The following is a 19,586-nucleotide window of genomic DNA, read 5'->3' as shown; positions in this document are numbered from 1 at the left end:
GCTATTTTTTGGTTGCAGCCATCATTGTTGTTTGGCGGGCCCAGGCTGGATTCGAACCTGCCACCTTAGGTGTATGTGGCTGGCCCTTTAGCCACTTGAGCCACAGGCGCTGAGCCAGTTAGGCCTATTTTTAACAGTAACTCTCAAGTAACTAGAAACTATATTTATCAGGAATCTACCAGTCCCCATGGGTGCCAGATAACAGGGAGATTACTGTAGTCTGTTACAACAGCCCCAGGAAGGCACATCATCGACTATACTCTACCGAGGAGCCTGAGGCCCGCAGGGGGGTCATCAGCCCAAGCTTATACTGCTTCTAAGTGCAGAGTCACGATTCAAATCCAACCTAACTGATTCGGGGGAGGAAGAATCAATTTCTGTAACAAGAACAATGAAAAATTAGCATATACATAGCATTGCACCATGCCAGGAACTCTTCTCAGTACTTAATATATACTGATTGATTTAATTCTGGTAAACCTATGAAGTAGGTACCATTATTATCCCCAATTTACAGATGAGGAAACTGAGTCAACCAAAAGGCTAATGAACTTGCCTAATGCTACAGAACTGGTAATAGACAATATGAAGGAAAAAAAAAAGCAAAAGTAAAGTTGTAGCCAGTGGCGTAGGAAAGCCAGACTCCTGGGGAGGCAAGAGGCTGGGTTGGCCTCACCGTCCGTCCAGGCCTCGTGGATGGAGGCCTTTTGCCGGAACTTCTCTGCCAGGTGGTCAAGCCGCTCCAACCTCCGGATCTCATTCAGCAGCCACTCCTCATAGCCTTTCTCTGCCTGCTCTAGGCAGCCCCAGGCATTGTTGATGTCCTGTGCGGAAGGGAAACACAGGGTCAGGGCCCAGGCCCAGCCTGAGATCCTTGACGATGATCCACACCTCCCAGGAGAGGCCTCTTTCCAATCTCTGCCCCATATCCACCCCAGCCAGGCTGTCCCACCCCAGCTCCCACTGCAAGACATCCTGGCAAGGCTGGGGACTGAGTCCACATGGGTTACCAAGTGATGGGGCTTTGAGTGTGGAGCCCTGTGGGGAAAAAACCTAAGGCTTTTCTTGCCCAGGGCTGCTCCTGACAATCACAGGGCTCCAGGTACATAAATAAATGAACGACACACGTGGACCCCAGAGCTCCCTAGCCTTCCCATGTTCCCGGATCAGTCCTTGGGCTCAGGCCTCTGAGCAATAGCCTGGAGCCTGCAGGGACCCTGACCTAGGTGAGCCAGGCACAATTACAAGAGGTCAAATGCTAAGTGCAAAACCCACACCTCTTCGGACAGGGCCACCCCTCCAGTTTGTGCAAGGGTGTCCAGCTGAGTAGTGACAGGAGCTGGCTCTGCATGCCACGGTTCCCACCACGCATCCCGGGCCAGGCTGCACCTGCCCCAAGGGAAGGGCACTTTGTCTCATTCTCACAGAGCTCCCTTTGGCGAGCAGCAGCTCTGGCTACCTAAAAGCTACTGTCTACCCTGCCTCCGCCCAGTGCTGTCTGTCTTTCGCCCATCCCCTCCTGCCATGCACACCTACACACTCTGTCACACTTCACTTTAAGAACAAAATGCTCTGCCATGGTGAACTTGTTAAATGCTCTCCCTGGCTTACAAAATTTTTCCCTAAGTCCTGGGAACAGGATAAGGAGAATGAATAACAAAAAGCTACATGTAGGCTGAGCACTGTGGCTCATGCCTATAATCCTAGCATTTTGGAAGGCTGAAGCAGGAGGATCACTTAAAGCCAGAAGTTCAAGCCCAGTTTGAGAAAGAACAAGAACCCATCTCTATAAAAAATGAAAAAATCAGTCAGGAGTAGTGGCAGGCACCTGTATCCTAGCTACTCAAAAGGCTGAGGCAGGAGGATCTCTTGAGCCCAGAAGTTTGAGGTTACTGTGAGCTATGATCACACCATTGCACTCTAGCCCAAGCAACGGAGGGAGATCTTTAAGAAAAAAGAAAAAGAAAAAGAGAAAGTAACATAAAAGAAGAGTATTTCAGGACACGAAAGCTGGTCACAATATAATATCAAGCTTTTTTTTTTGAAGCAGCTTATTAAATAAAATATGCTTTAAGATTCTGTTACAATTATATTTATATGGAAAAACCAAAAAGATCTTTTCAAAATGCTTTTTTAAAAGTTGATAATAGGTAGTAAGAGTATACTATAAGTATATATTATAGTACAAGTATAAGTATATTCTGTACTTTGCTTTTTGTACCTTTGCAATTCATACCAAAAAAAGGTCTGTTACTTGTTTAAGGTAATAAATTCTTTTGAAGTACTTGCAATTCTGCAGAAGTAAAAATTAACCTTGCTGCCACTGAATTATGCTGTGTTTGATTTACGAGTTCAGAAGCATTCTGTTTACAAAGATGACTGGGGTGATGCTTAGGAGGACTAGGGGGATGCTTAGCAGTTCTGGGGGGATGCTCAGGGGTCTGGAACAGCAAGCCTGACCCAGAACGGCCAGCAAGAGGGGGCCACCCCTAATTGCTGAGTTTGGGCTCGAGCTTGGGTGTAACCTGGAAGGGAGAAATGGTTTCTGGAACAGTGTATATAGGTGGGAGCCAGTGCACCCCCCTCCCCAAGGTGCTGGATTTAACCACGACTAGAAGCAGCTCATGGTGGACGGTTGAGTCAGGACCCAGGCTGGACACCGGTGCTCACCGAGACCATCCTGCCCTCGGAGGGCATGAAGGCGGGCCGGTTGCTGAGCCGCAGCTTGGTCTGCAGCGTGTTGAAGTTGATCTCCAGCTGGCACTTCTCCTGCACCTTGGGGGGCTTGTGCAGACGCCGATAGTCCCGGAAGTCCTCCAGCTTCTGCTGCATGGCATGCATGGTGTTCTCGGGCACCCGGTTCTCCAGCCATGGAATGGTGCGGCGGATCCACTCCAGCAGCTAGTGCAGGACAGGGAGGGGTTAGAGCGCTGGCCAGGAGTGTACATGGCTAGCCTCCCCTTCCTCCCACATCCCTTCCCACTCAGGGAGGGGTCTCTCTTGATAGCACATGCTTTCCAAGCCTCCACCCTAGGGCATTCCCAGGCCATGAGGCCAGGTTCCAGAGAGCGCCCTCTGAGAACCACCAGCTTCCTGAAGTCTGGCAACCAAGACGTGTTAACTCCTAGTCACATCACTCAGCCTCTCTGCTTTCCCTGATCTGAACCAGAGACAGGGTGGAGAGATAGCTTAACAATAAGCAGGAAACCCCAGTTTCAGATCTAGGTCCTAACTGGCTGGGCTTCAGTTTCCTCATCTGTACCCATGGAGGGGGTTAACAGCTATTCCTGGAGGTCCTTGACATCTGACCTAGGAATCTAGAATGTGGGTCTCTGACTCAAGAGGGAAGAGGCTGGTTTTAGGGGCAGAGAGCTGGCCTAGAGCACTGGCTGGCAGCAGCCGGGATTGTTTTTGTTGAGCCAAGATGATGGCCATGGAGAAGATAGGGAAGGTGTGGAAATGACAGTAGGAAATATACTGAACACCTGCACAAGGTGCCAGGCACATGACCCAAGGTGAAATCATCTGAATAACAGCAGGAATCCTATCGGGTTAAATGCTGTGATCATTCCTCATTCCTGTGATGGAGGGGGCAACCACAGCACTGCTGGGTCATGTGACTTGTCCAGGCGCCCTGGCTGCAGTGGCAGAGCTCGGTCTTAAACCCGGGCACTTGGGCTGCACGCTTGGGTTCTTATTACACTGGACAACAGATCCACCAAGAGGTTGGGCTGAGTGGCTCAAAAGGCTGAATTATTTTAAGAAGCAAGTGGAGCCTTAGCCCAAACATAGACAAAGGCAGGACAGGTCCTGTCCCTGGGTGGGCCCAGCTGATACGCCGGCCCACGCCAGCACTGCTCCATACCTTCTCAGGAGCGGATACGGCCTTTTCTAGTTGGAACAAAACTCACAACTAACTGTCCATTAGCCTGGAAAGTCCTGTGAGGCCCCCTGGCTCAACTCTTACTCAACAAGTGAAATCACTGAGAACCAGAGAGGTGGAGGAAGGTCCTAGGCTTACTGTAACCCAGAGTTCAGCCCCTGCCTCCACTGTGGTTCTTTCTGGGACAGCCAAAACAGAGTCTAAGCTGCCCTGGGTTAGCTGTGTTGGAAGCACGGACTATACGCAGCCTGACAATTGCTCTAGGGATGAATTTGGAGGCTCTTTTACTCTCAGAGTGGGATGGGCAGGACCCAGCCAGGAGAACGCAGGGGTACCCACATCACTGGCCAGCTTCTCGTAGTCTTCCATGAGCTGCTCATTCTCCTGGTTGACAGCCAAGACCTTGCAGATGCGATTGGCTGCTGTCTCCGCCTGGCAAAGAGATAGACAGTGTCACGACCAGCCAGCCCTGGCAGTAGGGGTACCTGCTAGACACCTGTGCTGCCAAAGCCCCTCCATCCCTGAAGTTTCACATGGTTGGAATGGACTCCTGGGGCTCTGAAGTCATAGCCCACCTCTCTTCTCACCATCTTCTTTGTCAGCCCGTAGTTAGGCCCTATGGGTCAGGAGGCTGGACTGGGCCCTAAAGAAGGGCTGAGGTTGGAGCCCAACATGCATGTTGGGAAGAAACTAACCCAATCACTGATAAGTCAGAACACTCAGGTGGGCAGAGAGGTGGGAAAATTCATGCCCACCCTGGAATCCCAAGCAGTAGGACCTCAGGCTGAATCTGCCAGGGTCTTAGAGAGGTGGGAGTTCCAATCTGGGAGTCCTGGGATAAAGTGCTCACTGAGAAGAATGGGGCCTCTCGGGATCCCTGCATACTCTCCCAAGGTTCTTGGCCCAAAGCCTGCAGCACTTTGGAGAAAACCGAGGGACCTTCTCCCACACCAAGGGCAAGACTCCAGGACCAACCCCACAAGGGCAGGATGTCCAGGAAGCCTATCACAGGCACCTTTGCATTAGCCAAGCACACATCACATGCAGCATGTGGGACCGGCAGAGGCCCGAGGGAACCAGACACAAAGACCTGGAAACCCCAGGGGCCACCACCTTCTAAGGCCGTTGGGCCTACTGTGTGCCTGCCACCAACTTAGTTCAATCAGGTAGTTTTAAGTTTGGCTGTGCCTTGTGCATATCCTAACCCTACACCAGGGGGAAGTGAACTCAAGCTTTTGGGAAGCAGTGAAGGCCAGTGTCCATGGTCATGAAGCTCAGGACAGAACCCCTGAGGGAGAAGGGGGCAGAAAGGAAGACAGCCTGGGAGTGGAGAAGACCACGCCTGTGAGGAGACACAGGAGATCCTGGGACCCAGAGAAAGGTGGACACCTGCTTCAAGGGTAGAAAGGCCTCACAAGTGGCTGGCAATAAGAGAAAATGGGTTTCAACTGCAGCAAGGCAAACTGAGGCTGGGCATAAGGAAGAACTTCCTGAGAACGCATGTGCTCAGAATTGGAAGAGATGACTAAGGAGACAAATGTTTTCTCCTTGAGGAACTTCTCAAAGATCTGTATCCACCAAATCATGTGCTGTGAGGATGACTGTGCTGGGGAGAGGGGGAGGGGGCCGGGCCAGAACTAGATCACCCAGAAGGCACCCTCAGGCACACAGGTGAGACACTGCATGTCCCCTTTAGGGACAGGTGTCAGAGCGGTTGGACACGTGGGACCTTCAGAGGACCATCTAAGCATCCTCTGAGGTGTGGACATTGAGTCTGGGTCGGAGGCGGGGGGTGGAGGGGGGCACAGTCTTAAGACCCTTATCCCCAACCCAACTCAGCTCTCTCCTGGAGAAGCCCAGGCTACTTCTCCCACAGACCTCCAACTGTCATCCTCTTGAGAACTAAGCAAGTGGTGACCAGGAATCCCAAGAGGCGAAGGTGGGAAATCCCTTCCTTGTCCAGAAGATGTGGGTCTCCAGAAAGACAGCAGGGTGATGGGAACCAGGCTGACACACGCCACAAGGCTGGCTGGGGGTAGCAGCCTATCTGAAGCACAAGGACACTTCCCCTTAAGGCCAGGGCAGGGGCCCCGGGGTAAGGCCACGTGTCCTCCAGGCTGACATTCACATGAGGACGGGGGTGGCTGCAGACCCCACCCACAGACATGCTCCCCAGGCAGATAAGAACCACTGTGATCTTCTATAGATAAAGCCCACCTTAGCCTGGTCACTGTCCCGATTTGTCAGCCCAATGGACATAAACTTTGATGTGTGTCAATGTATCAAACTGGGGAACCAAGTGAGATCTGCATTCACAGGATTTTAGGAGACATGTCCTGTGGAACTTAAGAGCCTTGCCCATCCCCCACAGCCTGTTGACTGCTCCAGGGTCAAAGGAAGCTCCTTTTGGACAATGTCTGGGGGAGATTCCGGGTGGGCCTCCTGGGGACTTTTCACAAAGATCCAACCTCTTTCCCAAGCCTGTGTCTCAGCCTGTCCCCTCCCAGGCCAGCCTTGCCCAAAGGAGAAACCAAGCCACAACTCCAATCTTCATAGCCAGTGGATAATTCCTGGGCATCGTAGAACAAAAGGGCACTTAATCTTTACACAGGCCTGTGTAGAAACCCCACCCAGACGCCTCAAGGAACAGCCCAGCCCCTGTGGTATCTCTGGGAAGCAAGTTCCTGAAATTCAGATTTGATTTTTCTTCTGAAACAACAGACTCAGAATCCTCAGAACCTCGTCCCTCCCCAGGTCTCGCTGCCTGACTTCCTCCCACAGGCAGGCTGCACCCCGGAGAAGGCTGAGTGGTGGCTGAGATGTGCTTCCACAGCAGTCCCTCTACAAAGAGGGCACAGTCACTCGGTCACCCATCAACCTCAGTGCAAGGGGTAAGAGAAGGTTGGCCTGAAGGCCAAGTTCAGGCCCTAACCTCCAGAGTGGAAGAGAAGTGAGCTTGATGGTGGCAGCCAGGCCTACTCCAGTCACCCCAATTTTCTAGCTTTCTGGCTTTTCTCTTGCATGGCTACAAGAAAACCCCTCATATTATGGGGGACGTAGGGGAGAGGCCCCCAGACCCACCACGTACATAAAGAATTGCAAGGGACTGCTTTGATGCAGAAGCTCAAGGGAGAGATCTGTTCCAGGAGAGGAAACACCTGCCCTGAGAGAATCTCAGAAACTGAAGTTAGAATGGAGGGAGAATCCTGGCTTCCTGGCTTTAGGCTAGTCCTGCAGGAGGAGATCAGTGCCTCTTTACCTCCTGCTAGAAGATCCAGAGGCAAAGACCTTCCTACTGTCAACAGACTTCCTAAAAGACAATGTTATGGGCGGTACCTGTGCTCAGTGGGCAGGGTACTGGCCCCATATACCAAGGGTGGCAGGTTCAAATCTGGCCCAGGCCAAATTGCAATAACAACAAAAAAAGCCAGGCATTGTGGTGGGTGCCTATAGTCCCAGCTACTCGGGAGGCTGAGGCAAGAGAATCACCTAAGCCCAGGAGTTGGAGGTTGCAGTGAGCTGTGTGACCCCACAGCACTCTACCAAGGGCGATAAAGTAAGACTCTTGTCTCTACAAAAAAAAAAATAAAAGATAATGTTACATAATCATAGACACTCAATGAGTTGAGAAAACATTCTACTGAAATAGGCAGAATGTTTATTTCCAAGTGCCAAAGGAGATTACGGAAATTTGTGTTTCTTGCGGCCTAGTTTGTATTTTCCCATTTTTTTATGACCTACTTTAAACTGTGCTATTATACAACTTACCATATAGCAATACCCTTAGTTTTATACTAAAGAGTTAGAGGCTATTACCCTTGGAGTCCTCAGTTATCCCCAGCCAAACTGCTGCCCTGACAGCATCCAGTTCCCTGCTGCAGGTAAGTCTAGAGAGGAGCTGTCAATTAAAATGACATCAAACATTCAAATGTGGCCAATGACGCTCTCTGGTTTGCCACCCACAACCTATAGTCACATGAATGCCACGAGGATCTCATCTATGACATTTTTAGTCAAAAATTTCCCAACTCCAGCTAGAAGTACCCATTTCTTTCTTCCCAGAGCTACCCACTGCCCAGTCTTTCCTCCTGACTCGTCCTGAGTCAACCACCAAGCCCTGGGGTTCCTGCTACTTATCAGTAGGGATCTTGGGCCAAGCCTGCAGGCCTCCCCAAGGTGGGTAGCAGGGTTGGGTAACCAGGGAGGAAGTGGCACCCTCCACTGCCACCCCAGCTTCCCCCAGTGCTGCTGTTCCTGGGACGGCCTGCAGGACACTGTCTCATGTCACAGAGCATCTCACACAGCTGTGACCACCTTCCTTGACAACACTGCTTATTCCTTCCCAGTCCTCACTGAGCCTTTCCCTGTGGACCCTGCTCAACTCTAAGACCACAAACTCAAGCATCAGATGCTCCAGAAATCTAGGAGGCCCACAGGCCTGGGGCTACATCAGAGCTGGGGCCCAGCAGAGCACAGGCTGGACCACAGCCATTGCTGCCTTCTTTTTTTTAAGGGTTTTCCCAGATGGATCGTGCATTTATATCAGAGATCAAGTTCATGTCTTTGAGGGCTGTTTCTCAAAAACAGTAGACCATGGGGAGGCGCCTATGGCTCAGTGAGTAGGGCGCTTGCCCAATATCCCGAGGGTGGCGGGTTCAAACCTGGCCCCAGCCAAACTGCAACAAAAAAATAGCTGGGCGTTGTGGCGGGCACCTGAAGTCCCAACTAATTGTGAGGCTGAGGCAAGAGAATCACCTAAGCCCAAGAGCTGGAGGTTGCTGTGAACTGTGATGCTACAGCACTCTACCAAGGGCAACAAAGTGAGACTCTCTGTCTCTAAAATAATAATAATAAAACAGTAGGACACAGTCTCATGTCATTCAGTAGACCATGGACTTTAAAGCACAAACCCCATAAACAAAATCTTAGTGCTTTTTTCTCATTCTAAATCCCTGTAGGGGAAAAGGAGGGGAGAGGAAAGTTCTGAACCAATCAGAACCCAAACCCGCCGGGGTGCAGAAGTTGGTCCTTATCACTCACATGCACGTGTGTGCCATGAGTGTAGGAGCACCGCACAAGCGCACACACGCAGGCGTGGCACTGGGCCTTTCTAGCTCCATCACACAGGTGTGGCCACAGAAAGACAGGGAGAGGATAAAGAGCTCTAGGCACAAGCTTTGGAAGATTTCCCTGGCTGGTACAAGCCATGGAGACAGCCAAGATGGGAAGAATCTTCCTTCACCAGCCCTTTCCCTTGGAGAGCTGGGGATCTCCCTCCCATGCCCCACTCGGCGTTCAGCACCTGCTCTAGAATTCATTGAGGGCAACTCCGGGTAGAACCCCTGACCAGGACACGAGAGTCTCACCACCACCACTACCACCACCACCACCAAACCCAGCCCATGACCTTGACCTCAGGTGCAAACAAAAGAGCATGAAATGGTTGCAAACGGATGAGTGAAAGGGAAGCAGGGATGGGGAGGTGGTGTGAGATTCAGAAAGGAAGGCAGGCTGCCCCCCACCACACACATACACCATACACCACCACCACCACCACCCCCACAGCCCACATACTCCCTTTCCAAGCACTATCAGCCAGGACACAGAGAAGGCTTCAGAGACAGTGAAGGCCAGTGTCCACCGCCATGAAGCTCAGGACAGAACCCCTGAGGGAGAAGGGGGTAAAGTGGAGGAGGAGAAAAGAGAGCTGGAAACAGGGGAAAGACCATAGCAGAGAGCTCAGCCTGGCCATGGCCACAGGCAAGGGCACACCCTGTGGTTATCAGGTCGGAAGGTCATATCCCCACTGAAAGAGGGGGATTGGGGGGGCTGGAGGAGGACTACAGAGTGGCAGTGGGGGTGGGACAAAGAAAACGAGGAAGCAGGGGCAGGGCAGAGAAGGAGTGCTCCTCTGTCCTGAGCCAGTGCCAATAAACTCTAGAAGGAGGTGGGCAGGGTCTCAGGTGCCCACCCAGGCAGGGAACAGGGTTGCTCTAGCTCATAGGGTATCTCTGGGTAATTTTCTACCTCGTGTCCAAGGCACGTCTACTAGGAAAATGTCATACTGGTTTCTTAGAAGACATTTTTATTGCCATCTGCAGGATAATTTTAGTAATAAATATCAAATCCTCATGTCTTTGGCACACACGGCACTCACGTGTGATCTGCAAACCTGCATGGCTACCCACGGCAGGCCTGGTTAGTAAGTATCCGGCAGGGCCCTGGCCTGGACACCGGAGAAAAGGTGAGAAGACTTCTCCCTGCCCTGGCTGCTGGCTAAAATTGAGAGGACAGCCTTGCGGAATCAAGCAGGGAGAGGGGGAGAGAGATAAGGGAAGGGGTCCTGGATGCTTAAGAGAACAGTCAGAACTTATAGCCAAGAGCTGTAGTAACTGGGATAGGGTTGTTGGTGTGGGGTTCAGGGAAGAAGCCGAGACCACAAGCTTCTTTCCTATTTATGGTGACAGAGACATGGGAGGTCATTCAGAGGCTAGGGCTCTCTGGCATCAAGTGTCCTGGCCAAGGCTCAGAGTATCTTGTCCTTTCCCTCCCAAGAGCAGGAGGGGCTTCTCTGGTCCCTCCTTTCCTTCCAGGGCCTGCTTCTGGAGCATCTAGGGAGGACGGAGAGATGGGCAAGAGGACGGCAGGGAGACGGACGAGGCCGAGGAGAGCTCACCTTCTGCGCACCTGAGAAGGCGTGGCTGTGACATGAAACATTAGGTCACATGGCCTTCCCATCCGGCCTTAGCTGCCTACACATCTGCACAGAGAAGGAGAAGAGGTTGAGAGGAGAAGTGGGCGGCAGCAGGACAGAATAAGCCAAAACAGCCACAGTGGACAGAGAGAAGACACAAGACAGATGGATGGACAGAACGGGGGGGGGGGGACGAGCAGAAAGAGAAAAATGCAGCAGTGGGGGAGAAAGGGTGGCGGGAGGTGAGCACAGTCTGAGGCAGGGCACAGAGGACACGGGAGGACGGCAGGGAGTGGGGCAGAGGGCGGGTGGGGTTCCCGTCATGCATTTCAACACAAGTCACTCAGACGCCATGCAGAGGGGGCCCAAGGGCCAAAGCCGTGAAGGTTCTGTGGTCATGGCGATGTTGTGCTCCTTCTGGGGTCCTGCCTATGAGGGTGCTCTGGGGTAGGGGAGCCTGTTGCCTGAGCCAAGCCTGGCAGTAATGAAAACATCCAAATCTTTAGTGTCTGTAGCATGAAGGGCTCCCTTTAGTCGTGCAAAACCTGCACAACTGGACTGTAACCTCAGGCCTCCCTGAGCAAAACCAGGCCAGGACACTTGAAGGGTCTCCCAGCTGCCCATCCCATCTTTTGTTTTCTCTCAGGGGCTGTCCAGTAACAGAATGTAGCATGAATACTTGGGGGTCCCAGGTAGGATACAGAAGAAGGCTCAGAGGGGCTGTGAGGAGATTTGCTAAATTGTGCATGTGTGTAGGAAAAAGGCGAGGGCCTGATGCTTTTGTCAAACAGGTAGGTGAAGACAGGAGATGCCTCCCCAGGAAGCCCCACTGCTCTGTCAAGCCTGAGGCTTCCACAATGGGAGGCACAAAGTGGCTGCTGCCCGCTCACCTTCTAACTCCCAGAACCACCCAGGCGGACTCGAACACAAAGCCCTTCCTGCATGAGCCAATTATCTGCATCCCAGACAGTAAGCTCCTGCCCAATTTTCTTGATAACAGTAGAGGAAGATGAGAGAAAGAGCAAGGAGCAGGACAGGAGCCAGGCAAGAACAACACGCTGCTTCAGAACCAGGGCAACCTGTGCCCAAGAGACCAGACCAGCCAGATACCTGTCACAGGGCACAGGCAGGGTGGGCGGGAGGCAGGAGGACATGGTTTGGAATCCAGCATGAGGTGTGCTGGGCATAGAGATGGAGGGGAAGGGGGCCCCGGGTACCTTCTGGGCTCCAGAGAAGGCATGGTAGAAGCTAGACACGTAAGTCATGATGGCTTTCTCATCCGGTCGGGCAGTTCCGACGATGTCTGTCAAGAAAAATCTGGAGTTAAAGCCAGCTGGTTCAGTGAACACATCATACACCCCCTGATGTGATGCAGAAAGAAGCTCACAGCACCAGCCAAAATGTGGAGCCCGAATCTAACCAGCCTCTGGCATCAACTTCCACTTAGGGAGAATTTGGAAGAAAAAGGAACAAGTAAAATGATGCCCAAGGGACCAAACAGACAAATCTCAAATAAGGGACATTCTACAGGGGAGCAGCCCCAATTTCCACAACAAGTCAGAGGCAGGAATAAGAGGGGCGAGGAGAGAAGGGCTACAGATGGGAAAGACGGAAGAAAAGTAACAAATGCCGCGTGTGGACCCTGTTTGGATACTGACTAAAACATACCCAGCTCTCAGAGACATTTCTTAGACACTTGGGGAAATCTGATTACGAACTGGGCAGGAGATGCGTCAAGAAACTTGTCAGTTTGCTACATGTGAAAACTGTTGTGTGGTTATATAAGAAAGTATCCATATTTTTAAGGTATGTATTCTAAAGTAGGTGGCAGTGAAATTTTATGACACCTGAGATATGCTTTAAGACATTTCAACCCAGAAAAGAAGAAAAAGAAAGTGAGCGTGACAAATTCTCTGGCATTATATCCAAACGATGGTGTATAAAAGTTCATCATGCTATTCTCTTTGCTTCTGCATGAGTTTAAAAATGTTCCTAATGGCTTGGCGCCCATAGCACAGTGGTTATAAGCGCCAGCCACATAACACTGAGGGTGGCGGGTTGGAACCTGGCCTGGGCCAACTAAACAACTGTAACAAAAAGATAGCTGGGCATCATTGTGGCGCATGCCTGTAGCCCCAGCTACTTGGGAGGCTAAGGCAAGAGAATCACTTAAGCCTAAGAGCTTCAGGTTGCTGTGAACTGTGACGCCACAACACTCTACTGAGGGCGACATAGTGACACTCTATCTTTAAAAAAAAAAATGTTCCTAATGACATTTTGACAGAGGAGTAGTTCTGGACCTCACCATGGTCCCTCCCTGCCCCACAGCACTAGGCAGGCACAGCTGAGCAGGTGGGGCCCAAAAGAAACCAGAGGGAAAGTGGCTGTGGAGCGTGGGGCATCTCCTAAGGGACATGGGTGGGGCAGAGGGATAAGGGGGGACCTAGACTGACCCCAGCCTGGAGGCAGCCAGCTCTTGCTTCAAGGGGCCCTATGCTCCCCAGATACTTCCCCTCCCCCACAAGCCTCTGCTTGCCCCATCAGAGCAGCTCCTCAAGGTAAGAGGTGCAGAGGTGCAGAGGTGCAGAGGCGCATTTAGCGGCCAGGAAGAGGTGCGTTTCCTCCAGCCCCAGGCCCAATCTGGTAGGATGTGCTTATGTCAAAGCCCAAACCTGCCCCATCCAGGAGGCCTGGTAAGCGGGGTCTGGAACACTCAGGCCTCAACAAGAAACATAAAAGTCAACACTAACTTGGGGCCCCTCCTTCTCTACCTGCCACAAGATCCCCTTCCTTTGGCTGGGACCTGCTGAGCTAGGGGTGGAAATTGGAAACCTCTACCAGCAGGAAGGTCCCAGCCACAGCTGTCTAGCGCCCTCCTCAGAAGGCAGCTGAAGAGGCCAAGTCCTGGGGTTCCAAAGACTTTGAAGGTGTTGAGAGTAAACGCCACACCTGGACACCAGTGTGCAGACCACCCAGAGGTCCCCGGGGTAGGACAGTACACCTCTCAGTCAGTGCAACCCCCCACACCAAACTGTGGGCAGAAGTCGGACAACAGGGGAGCACCCCGTAAGCTACCCATCACCCCGAATCCATACCCTTAAGCGATCTGTGCAAGAACAGCCACAAAGCCCTTGGCAGCATCAGTTGTCACTTCTTCCTCTCAGGGAACCACAGAATCCCCGACCGATGGCTGCCTCCCAGCTCCTCACATGGGGCCCCAGAAGCCCAGGTCTTCTCCCTACCTGCCTCAGGCTGTGGGGGCCCACCCCTCTTCCTCCCTGATGGCAGGTGGGGAAGAGCAGGAGGCACAGAAGAAATACACCATTTACCTTCAGCATCCAGCATCTTGGGGATGTCCAGGTACTTCTCTGCCACGTCGAAGGCTGTATTCAGATTTGTAAGTGGGTCATCCTAGACAGTGAAGAAGAAGGGACAATAAAGTGAGAACCATGACAAGTCACTAGCTACCCCTCACTGGGTAGTCACCTGAACTAGGGGGGCAGAGGGGACTTTCTACCAGCACCCCCAGGCTTAATCAGCTGAGGCAGCTCTAGGTGTAGAGGCCTATCTCCCCATCAAAGCTTCCTGGCTAGGGGCTTAAAACGTTCTCTTTCCCCTTCAAGCTTCAGTGTGTTACGGGAGTGTGGGGTAGAGCACTAGTCTGCAGACCGAGCAGGGGCAGGAAAAGAATCACTAGGAAACACGTGCCTCGGGCAGGCGCTGGCCTGGGCATGGTCACCCTTGGTTTTGGTTCAGCTCTGCCACCAGCCAGTGGGACTCCTGGGCAAGAAATCTGACCTCAGTTTCCCCACCTGTAACTCCAGAGCTGGCCTAGGAGCCCCTTTGCTCCTCACAGTCCATGACACTTGGGGGCTCCTTTACATAGCCACAGCTTTTTGACTACTCTGGCTTCTCCTTTTCCTTTTCAAGAAAACCTAGTGGGGGCTGGTAGGGATGTGGAGAGTTGAATCGGGTGCGCTGGAGTGCATTGTAAACGTAGGTGGGAATGTGAAATGGTGCAGCTGCCATGGAGAGCAGCATGTGGCTCCTCAAACACCCCAGAGTTACCAAAGGATCCTGCAAGCCCACTGTTGGGCTGTACCCAAAAGAACTGAAGGCAAGGTCTCAAAGAGGTACTGGTAGACCCTTGTTCATAGCAGCACAATTCACGATAGCCAAACGTGGAAGCAACCCGAGCATCCATCCATGGATGACTGGATAAACAAACGTGGACTATCTGTACAAGGGAATAGTTTCAGCCTTAGAAAAGAAGGAAATCCTGTCACAGCTGCACCACGATGCACTCTGAGGACATTCTGTTAAGCGAAATAGTCCAGACACAAAAGGACAAAGGCTGTATGATTCCACTTTTATAAGGCACCGAGAGTAGTCAAAATCACAGAGACACAAAGAAAGGCGGCTGCTGGGGACTGGGGGAGGACAGAAGAGGGAATCATTGCTTAATGAGTACAGAGTTTCAGTTTTGCAAGATAAAAAGAGTTCTGGAGATGGATGTGGTGGTGGTGGTGGTGGTGGTTGCACAATAGTGTGAATGTGTGCGATGCCACTGAACTGTATATTTAAAAATAGTTAAGATGATAAATTTTGTGTCATGCACATTTTACCACCAGTTTTTCTTTTTTAAAAAAAGTGTAAATGCAAGCCAGGCACAGTGGCTCATGCCTGTAATCCTACGGCTCTGGGAAGCCAAGGCAGGTGGACTGGTCAAGCTCAGGAGTTCAAGACCAGCCTGAGCAAAAGTAAGACCCTGCCTCTAACTAAAAATAGAAAAACTAGCCAGCCGTTATGGCAGGTACCCATAGTCCCAGCTACTTGGGAGGTTGAGGCAAGCGGATCACTTGAGCCCAAGAGCTTGAGGCTGCTGTGAGCTATGACAGCACGGCACTCTTACCGAGGGTGACAGTGAGACTCTGTCATAAATAAATAAATGAATGATTGAATAAATAAATAAAATTGGCCAGTGCAGGAAAACAGAGCCTAAGTGAGGAGAGGTCCTTACTGGGCCCCTCCCCTCTATTCTTGGTTCCTCAGACTAACCTAAAGCAAGCTGGTTTGTGTGCCCAGGACTCAGTTTCCCTGTATGACACAGTGAGAATTACTGGACAACAAAGGGATAAATACCTTCATTTGGCATGTTTTCAGGAGGAAATTGCTCAAAACAGAGAAGGTAGAATCCTGGGAAAGTTTCAGACAGCATTCCAGATGACTACAAAAACACTGCCATGTAGTGAAGGTCACCTTCATCCAGGGCCTCAGACACCAGCTCCCACACTGGGCCCAGGTGGTCTAGGGACGCCCACCTCACAGATGGTACAGGGAGAAGGAGCTTCCCAGTCAGAACCCAGCAGCTCTATCTCCCCAATTCATAGGCACCAGTTGGCTCGGCAAGTTCTGTGATTTTTGGAAAGTATTCATGGCTCATAGGACCCAGGTCTATGCTAGGGTTTGGGCTGGGTCATACTGGTCACAGAGAAGGACAGAGGGTAGAGAGGGCACTAAGCCAGTATCAGAAAAGTCCCCTGGACTCTCGCCTCAAGTGCTAATGCTTCTGAAGCATTTGGATAGGAGAGGGGATTCTAGAGCCACAGGTCAGCACGAGCCTCATTGTACACGGGGGTGGGTAACAGCTATGGGTTAACTGTCACTCTAGCATGTCCAAGCAAGGACAGATACATGCACACCTGTCACCAAAGCACATCATCTGAACAGGAAGGAGGTGTGTGATGATGCCTTTGAAAGAAAAATTTCCCAGCTGCTAGATTTCCCTCCTTAGCCCTGCCTGATTTGGCCACTCAGCTTTCTGGCAGGTATATGGGAGCTCCCAAACTGGTTTGCTTTGCTTTTTTTTTTACAATTTTGGCCATGGCCGGGCTTGAACCTGCCACCCCCACTATATGGGGCTGGCGCCCAAATCCTTGAGCCACAGGTGCCGCCCTTGATTTGCTTTTCCTTGTAAGGCTGGGAGCCCCCTTCCTCTCACGGGACTGGCCGAGAGAGGGTTGGCCCCTGCTCTCTATGCAGAGCTGGGCACAGCTATGCACAGAGACAGGCCATGGGCTCCTCTGGTCCAGCAGATGGCTCTTTGAGGAAGGCCAAGATCCAGCCCCAAGCCTCAGGTGACTGGAGGGGACGGGAATTTGCTGCTTTTCTCCCTTACAATCCTTTCCGGCAGCTTACTCACCCAGATTCCCCAAATGAAGGGCTTGCCATGACCAAGACTTGCCAGAACAGCTCCTGCCCACCAAGCCCTGTCTGCCCACTGGGGAGCAGAGACCCACTGTGCTTTCTAGTGTCAAGGTGAAGCAGAAAAGCACAAGGCAGTCATCCCTACAAGCTCCCCCCCTTGACGAGAGATTTGAGCACAGATAGGCAGCCCTCTGGCCTGAGCCCAGATCACACCTGGGGGCAAGAGAAGGGCTTGCCATGCAGTCTCTGGGTCCTGGGATGGTCAGAGAAGGAAGATGTGAGTGCAATCAGAGTGGTCTGGGATGGGGCTCTCCAAGGTCTAAGCCAGTGTCCTTCACCCAGCTTGGACACTAAAAACCACCTCAAGGCTCGAAATGTAACTCCCACCTCCTCATCTGCTCCCTCCACACACAAACACTTAAGAAAAACACTAGTGCTGGGCATGGTGGCTCACCCTTGTAGTTCTAGCACTCTGAGAAGCTGAGGCAGATGGACTGCTTGAGCTCAGGAGTTCAAGACTAGCATAAGCAAGAGTGAAATCCCATCTCTACTAAAAACAGAAAAACTAGCTGGGCATTGATGCAGGCACCTATGGTCCCAGCTACTTGGGAAGCTGAGGCAAGAGGACTGCCCAAGCCCAGGAGTTTGAAGCTGCTGTGAGCTGTGATACTACAGCACTCTACCAAGGGCAACTAAATGATATTCTGTCTTAAAAAAAAAAAAAGAAAGAAAGAAAAGAAAAGAAAATCACCAGCAGCTCATGCCAAAAGCAGGAACAAAATCAAGCAGTTATCAAAAAGAAACCTACCAGCCAAACTTTAGCAATAGAAGAAAGAAAATCCATGAGTGCAATCACCTGCCAGGACCACATAGAGTCAGGAATAAGGCTAGAATAAAAACTCTCTTAGCATATGCAACATTTTAAATTATGAAAGTAACATCTCCACCTTACAAAACCCAGAAAAACAGAAAGGAGAAATAGCACTTATTATTCCATCACCCCAATGAGACTTCCACTACAGCTGTGGCAGTTTTCCTGGTAGGGTTGTGGACATGCCCAAGTACATAAACACTGTACACATAGCTAACGAAGTAGCCCTGACAGGGAAGGTGTTTTTCTGCTCACTAGATTGGGCTCTGTCTGGTTGGTCTGAGAGGCCAGCACCCCTCAGGGGCTAGCACAGCACACCTACCTTCCGCAGCTTCCCGTAATCAATCAGCTCAGGCCGGTGTCGGTGGATCAGGGCACAGAAGCCAAGGCCGTCCTTCCAGCTGCCCAGGGAGGGAGAAGGGGGTAAGCTGGTAAGTGAGGCTGGACAGACAGGCAGCCAAACACCAACAAGGGGAAAGCCCCACGCAGGGGTCTCCTCTAGTCCGGACAGGATGGGAAGGGATTTTTCCCTACCTCAGTGCCAGGCACTAGGTAAAGATCGGTAGGGGGAGACAATGGCAAGCTGAGATAAACCTGCCACACCAACCTTCTCACCACCAAAGAATACAGGTCTAGTCTGCGGTTCCAGAGTCCCTGGGCTGGGACTTTCTAGATATTCCCCTTGGGGACCTTCCCAGTAGCACAAGCATTAGGCAGTAGCCATGTTTATTAGGCAGTAGCCATGTCCAGTACACCATGTAGAGTATGAGAGGGAGAGGGAGGGAGAGGGAAGGTGTGTGTGTGTGTGTGTGTTGGCTGGGGGCGGGAGAGGGTGGGTGGTTCAAAGGGATGGCAATCTCCCCTTCCCAAGAAAAGCTACCACCTCCCCCAAGGGCCTCGACTCTGTTCTAGGCCCCCAGGGGGCCCTGGAAGCTCCTTGGGAGGCAGCTCAGGTTCTGCAAGAGCTCTCAGCCCCCGCTGCTCACCTTATGTGGAAGTTCTGGATGTTGACGTTTTTATAAGGGGCTGTCTTTCTCTGACACCATAAGAGTAGCCCTTCCTTGGCTGAAGTCTCTGTGGGGAAAAGGACAGACAAAAAATTCAGGGGGCTGACTCAGTGGAAGGAGGAGCTCCAACTCACAGAAGCCCCTGTGACTCCTAGATTCCAACCCTGTTGCTACCGAGGAGGGAAGGACTGGCCACAAGTCTATTCCCTTGACAAAGTTTGAGAAGTCATTAGAGAGACAGAAAAGCAAGCTAGGAAGCCTTTCAGATAGCTGTGTTATGCATTTCAATTCTGAGATAAGAGCCATTCATATTTTCAGAATTACCTCCCCCTATTCCCTTTTATTCAAAGAAATGGTAGTGATACAAGTAAGTCAGCAACTTCTGTCAGGTGGCCACTTTGAGAAGACCAAGTCTCTTTGGTCTGGGAAATCTGTTTTTCTTTTTTATTTTAGGTCTAGGAAATCTTAATATGCAGGAGTCTCCAGATAGGATTATGCAGGCTGGTGGTGTGAGAAAAAAGCTTTAGAATTCCTACCCACATCTTGTTTTCATCTGAAAAACAAGGTTTCCTTATATTAAGTGCATGAACTGACATTGGTGCCCTCTGTTACCTTCCAGGGGGCCCAGGAAGCTCCTAGGACATAAGGCTGCAAACCACACTGCCCCCCTGTGTTCACATCTGTGAATTGCAGGTTGCAGTACTCAGTGAAATGGGTTCACAGATGACCTCACAAAGTGAACTTTAAAATTATATCCTCCTGTTAAACTGTTTATCCTTGTTGCACACTGCACAGATGTGCTCATCTGACTGAAATGCATTTCTGAAATTGTGTACAGGGAGGCTCGGCGCCTATAGCTCAACCGGCTAAGGCGCCAGCCACGTACACCTAAGGTGGCAGGTTCGAATCCCCAGCCTGGACCCG

General features: G+C 51.4%; 1 protein-coding gene across 4 annotated transcripts in view; it reads right to left on the bottom strand.

Moving 5' to 3' along the window:
- The window catches only part of ACTN1 (actinin alpha 1), a 111,499-nt gene that overhangs the window by 14,504 nt on the left and 77,409 nt on the right, over nucleotides 1-19,586 (bottom strand). For all 4 annotated transcript variants that reach the window (XM_003797369.3, XM_003797367.3, XM_003797368.3 and 1 more), the window contains exons 5-11: nucleotides 18,642-18,729; nucleotides 17,978-18,056; nucleotides 13,907-13,988; nucleotides 11,795-11,880; nucleotides 4,223-4,315; nucleotides 2,671-2,901; nucleotides 677-824 (exon numbers count right to left, since the gene is read on the bottom strand). In XM_003797369.3, coding sequence (XP_003797417.1) covers nucleotides 677-824; nucleotides 2,671-2,901; nucleotides 4,223-4,315; nucleotides 11,795-11,880; nucleotides 13,907-13,988; nucleotides 17,978-18,056; nucleotides 18,642-18,729 — 807 coding nt within the window. The remainder of the gene's footprint in view (nucleotides 1-676; nucleotides 825-2,670; nucleotides 2,902-4,222; nucleotides 4,316-11,794; nucleotides 11,881-13,906; nucleotides 13,989-17,977; nucleotides 18,057-18,641; nucleotides 18,730-19,586) is intronic.

Source organism: Otolemur garnettii, unplaced genomic scaffold, assembly GCF_000181295.1.
Source record: "Otolemur garnettii isolate 467f Iridium unplaced genomic scaffold, OtoGar3 scaffold00115, whole genome shotgun sequence".
NCBI lineage: Eukaryota > Metazoa > Chordata > Mammalia > Primates > Galagidae > Otolemur > Otolemur garnettii.
The sequence above is the reverse complement of the archived record's forward strand: the minus strand, read 5'-3'. Positions and strand labels throughout refer to the sequence as shown.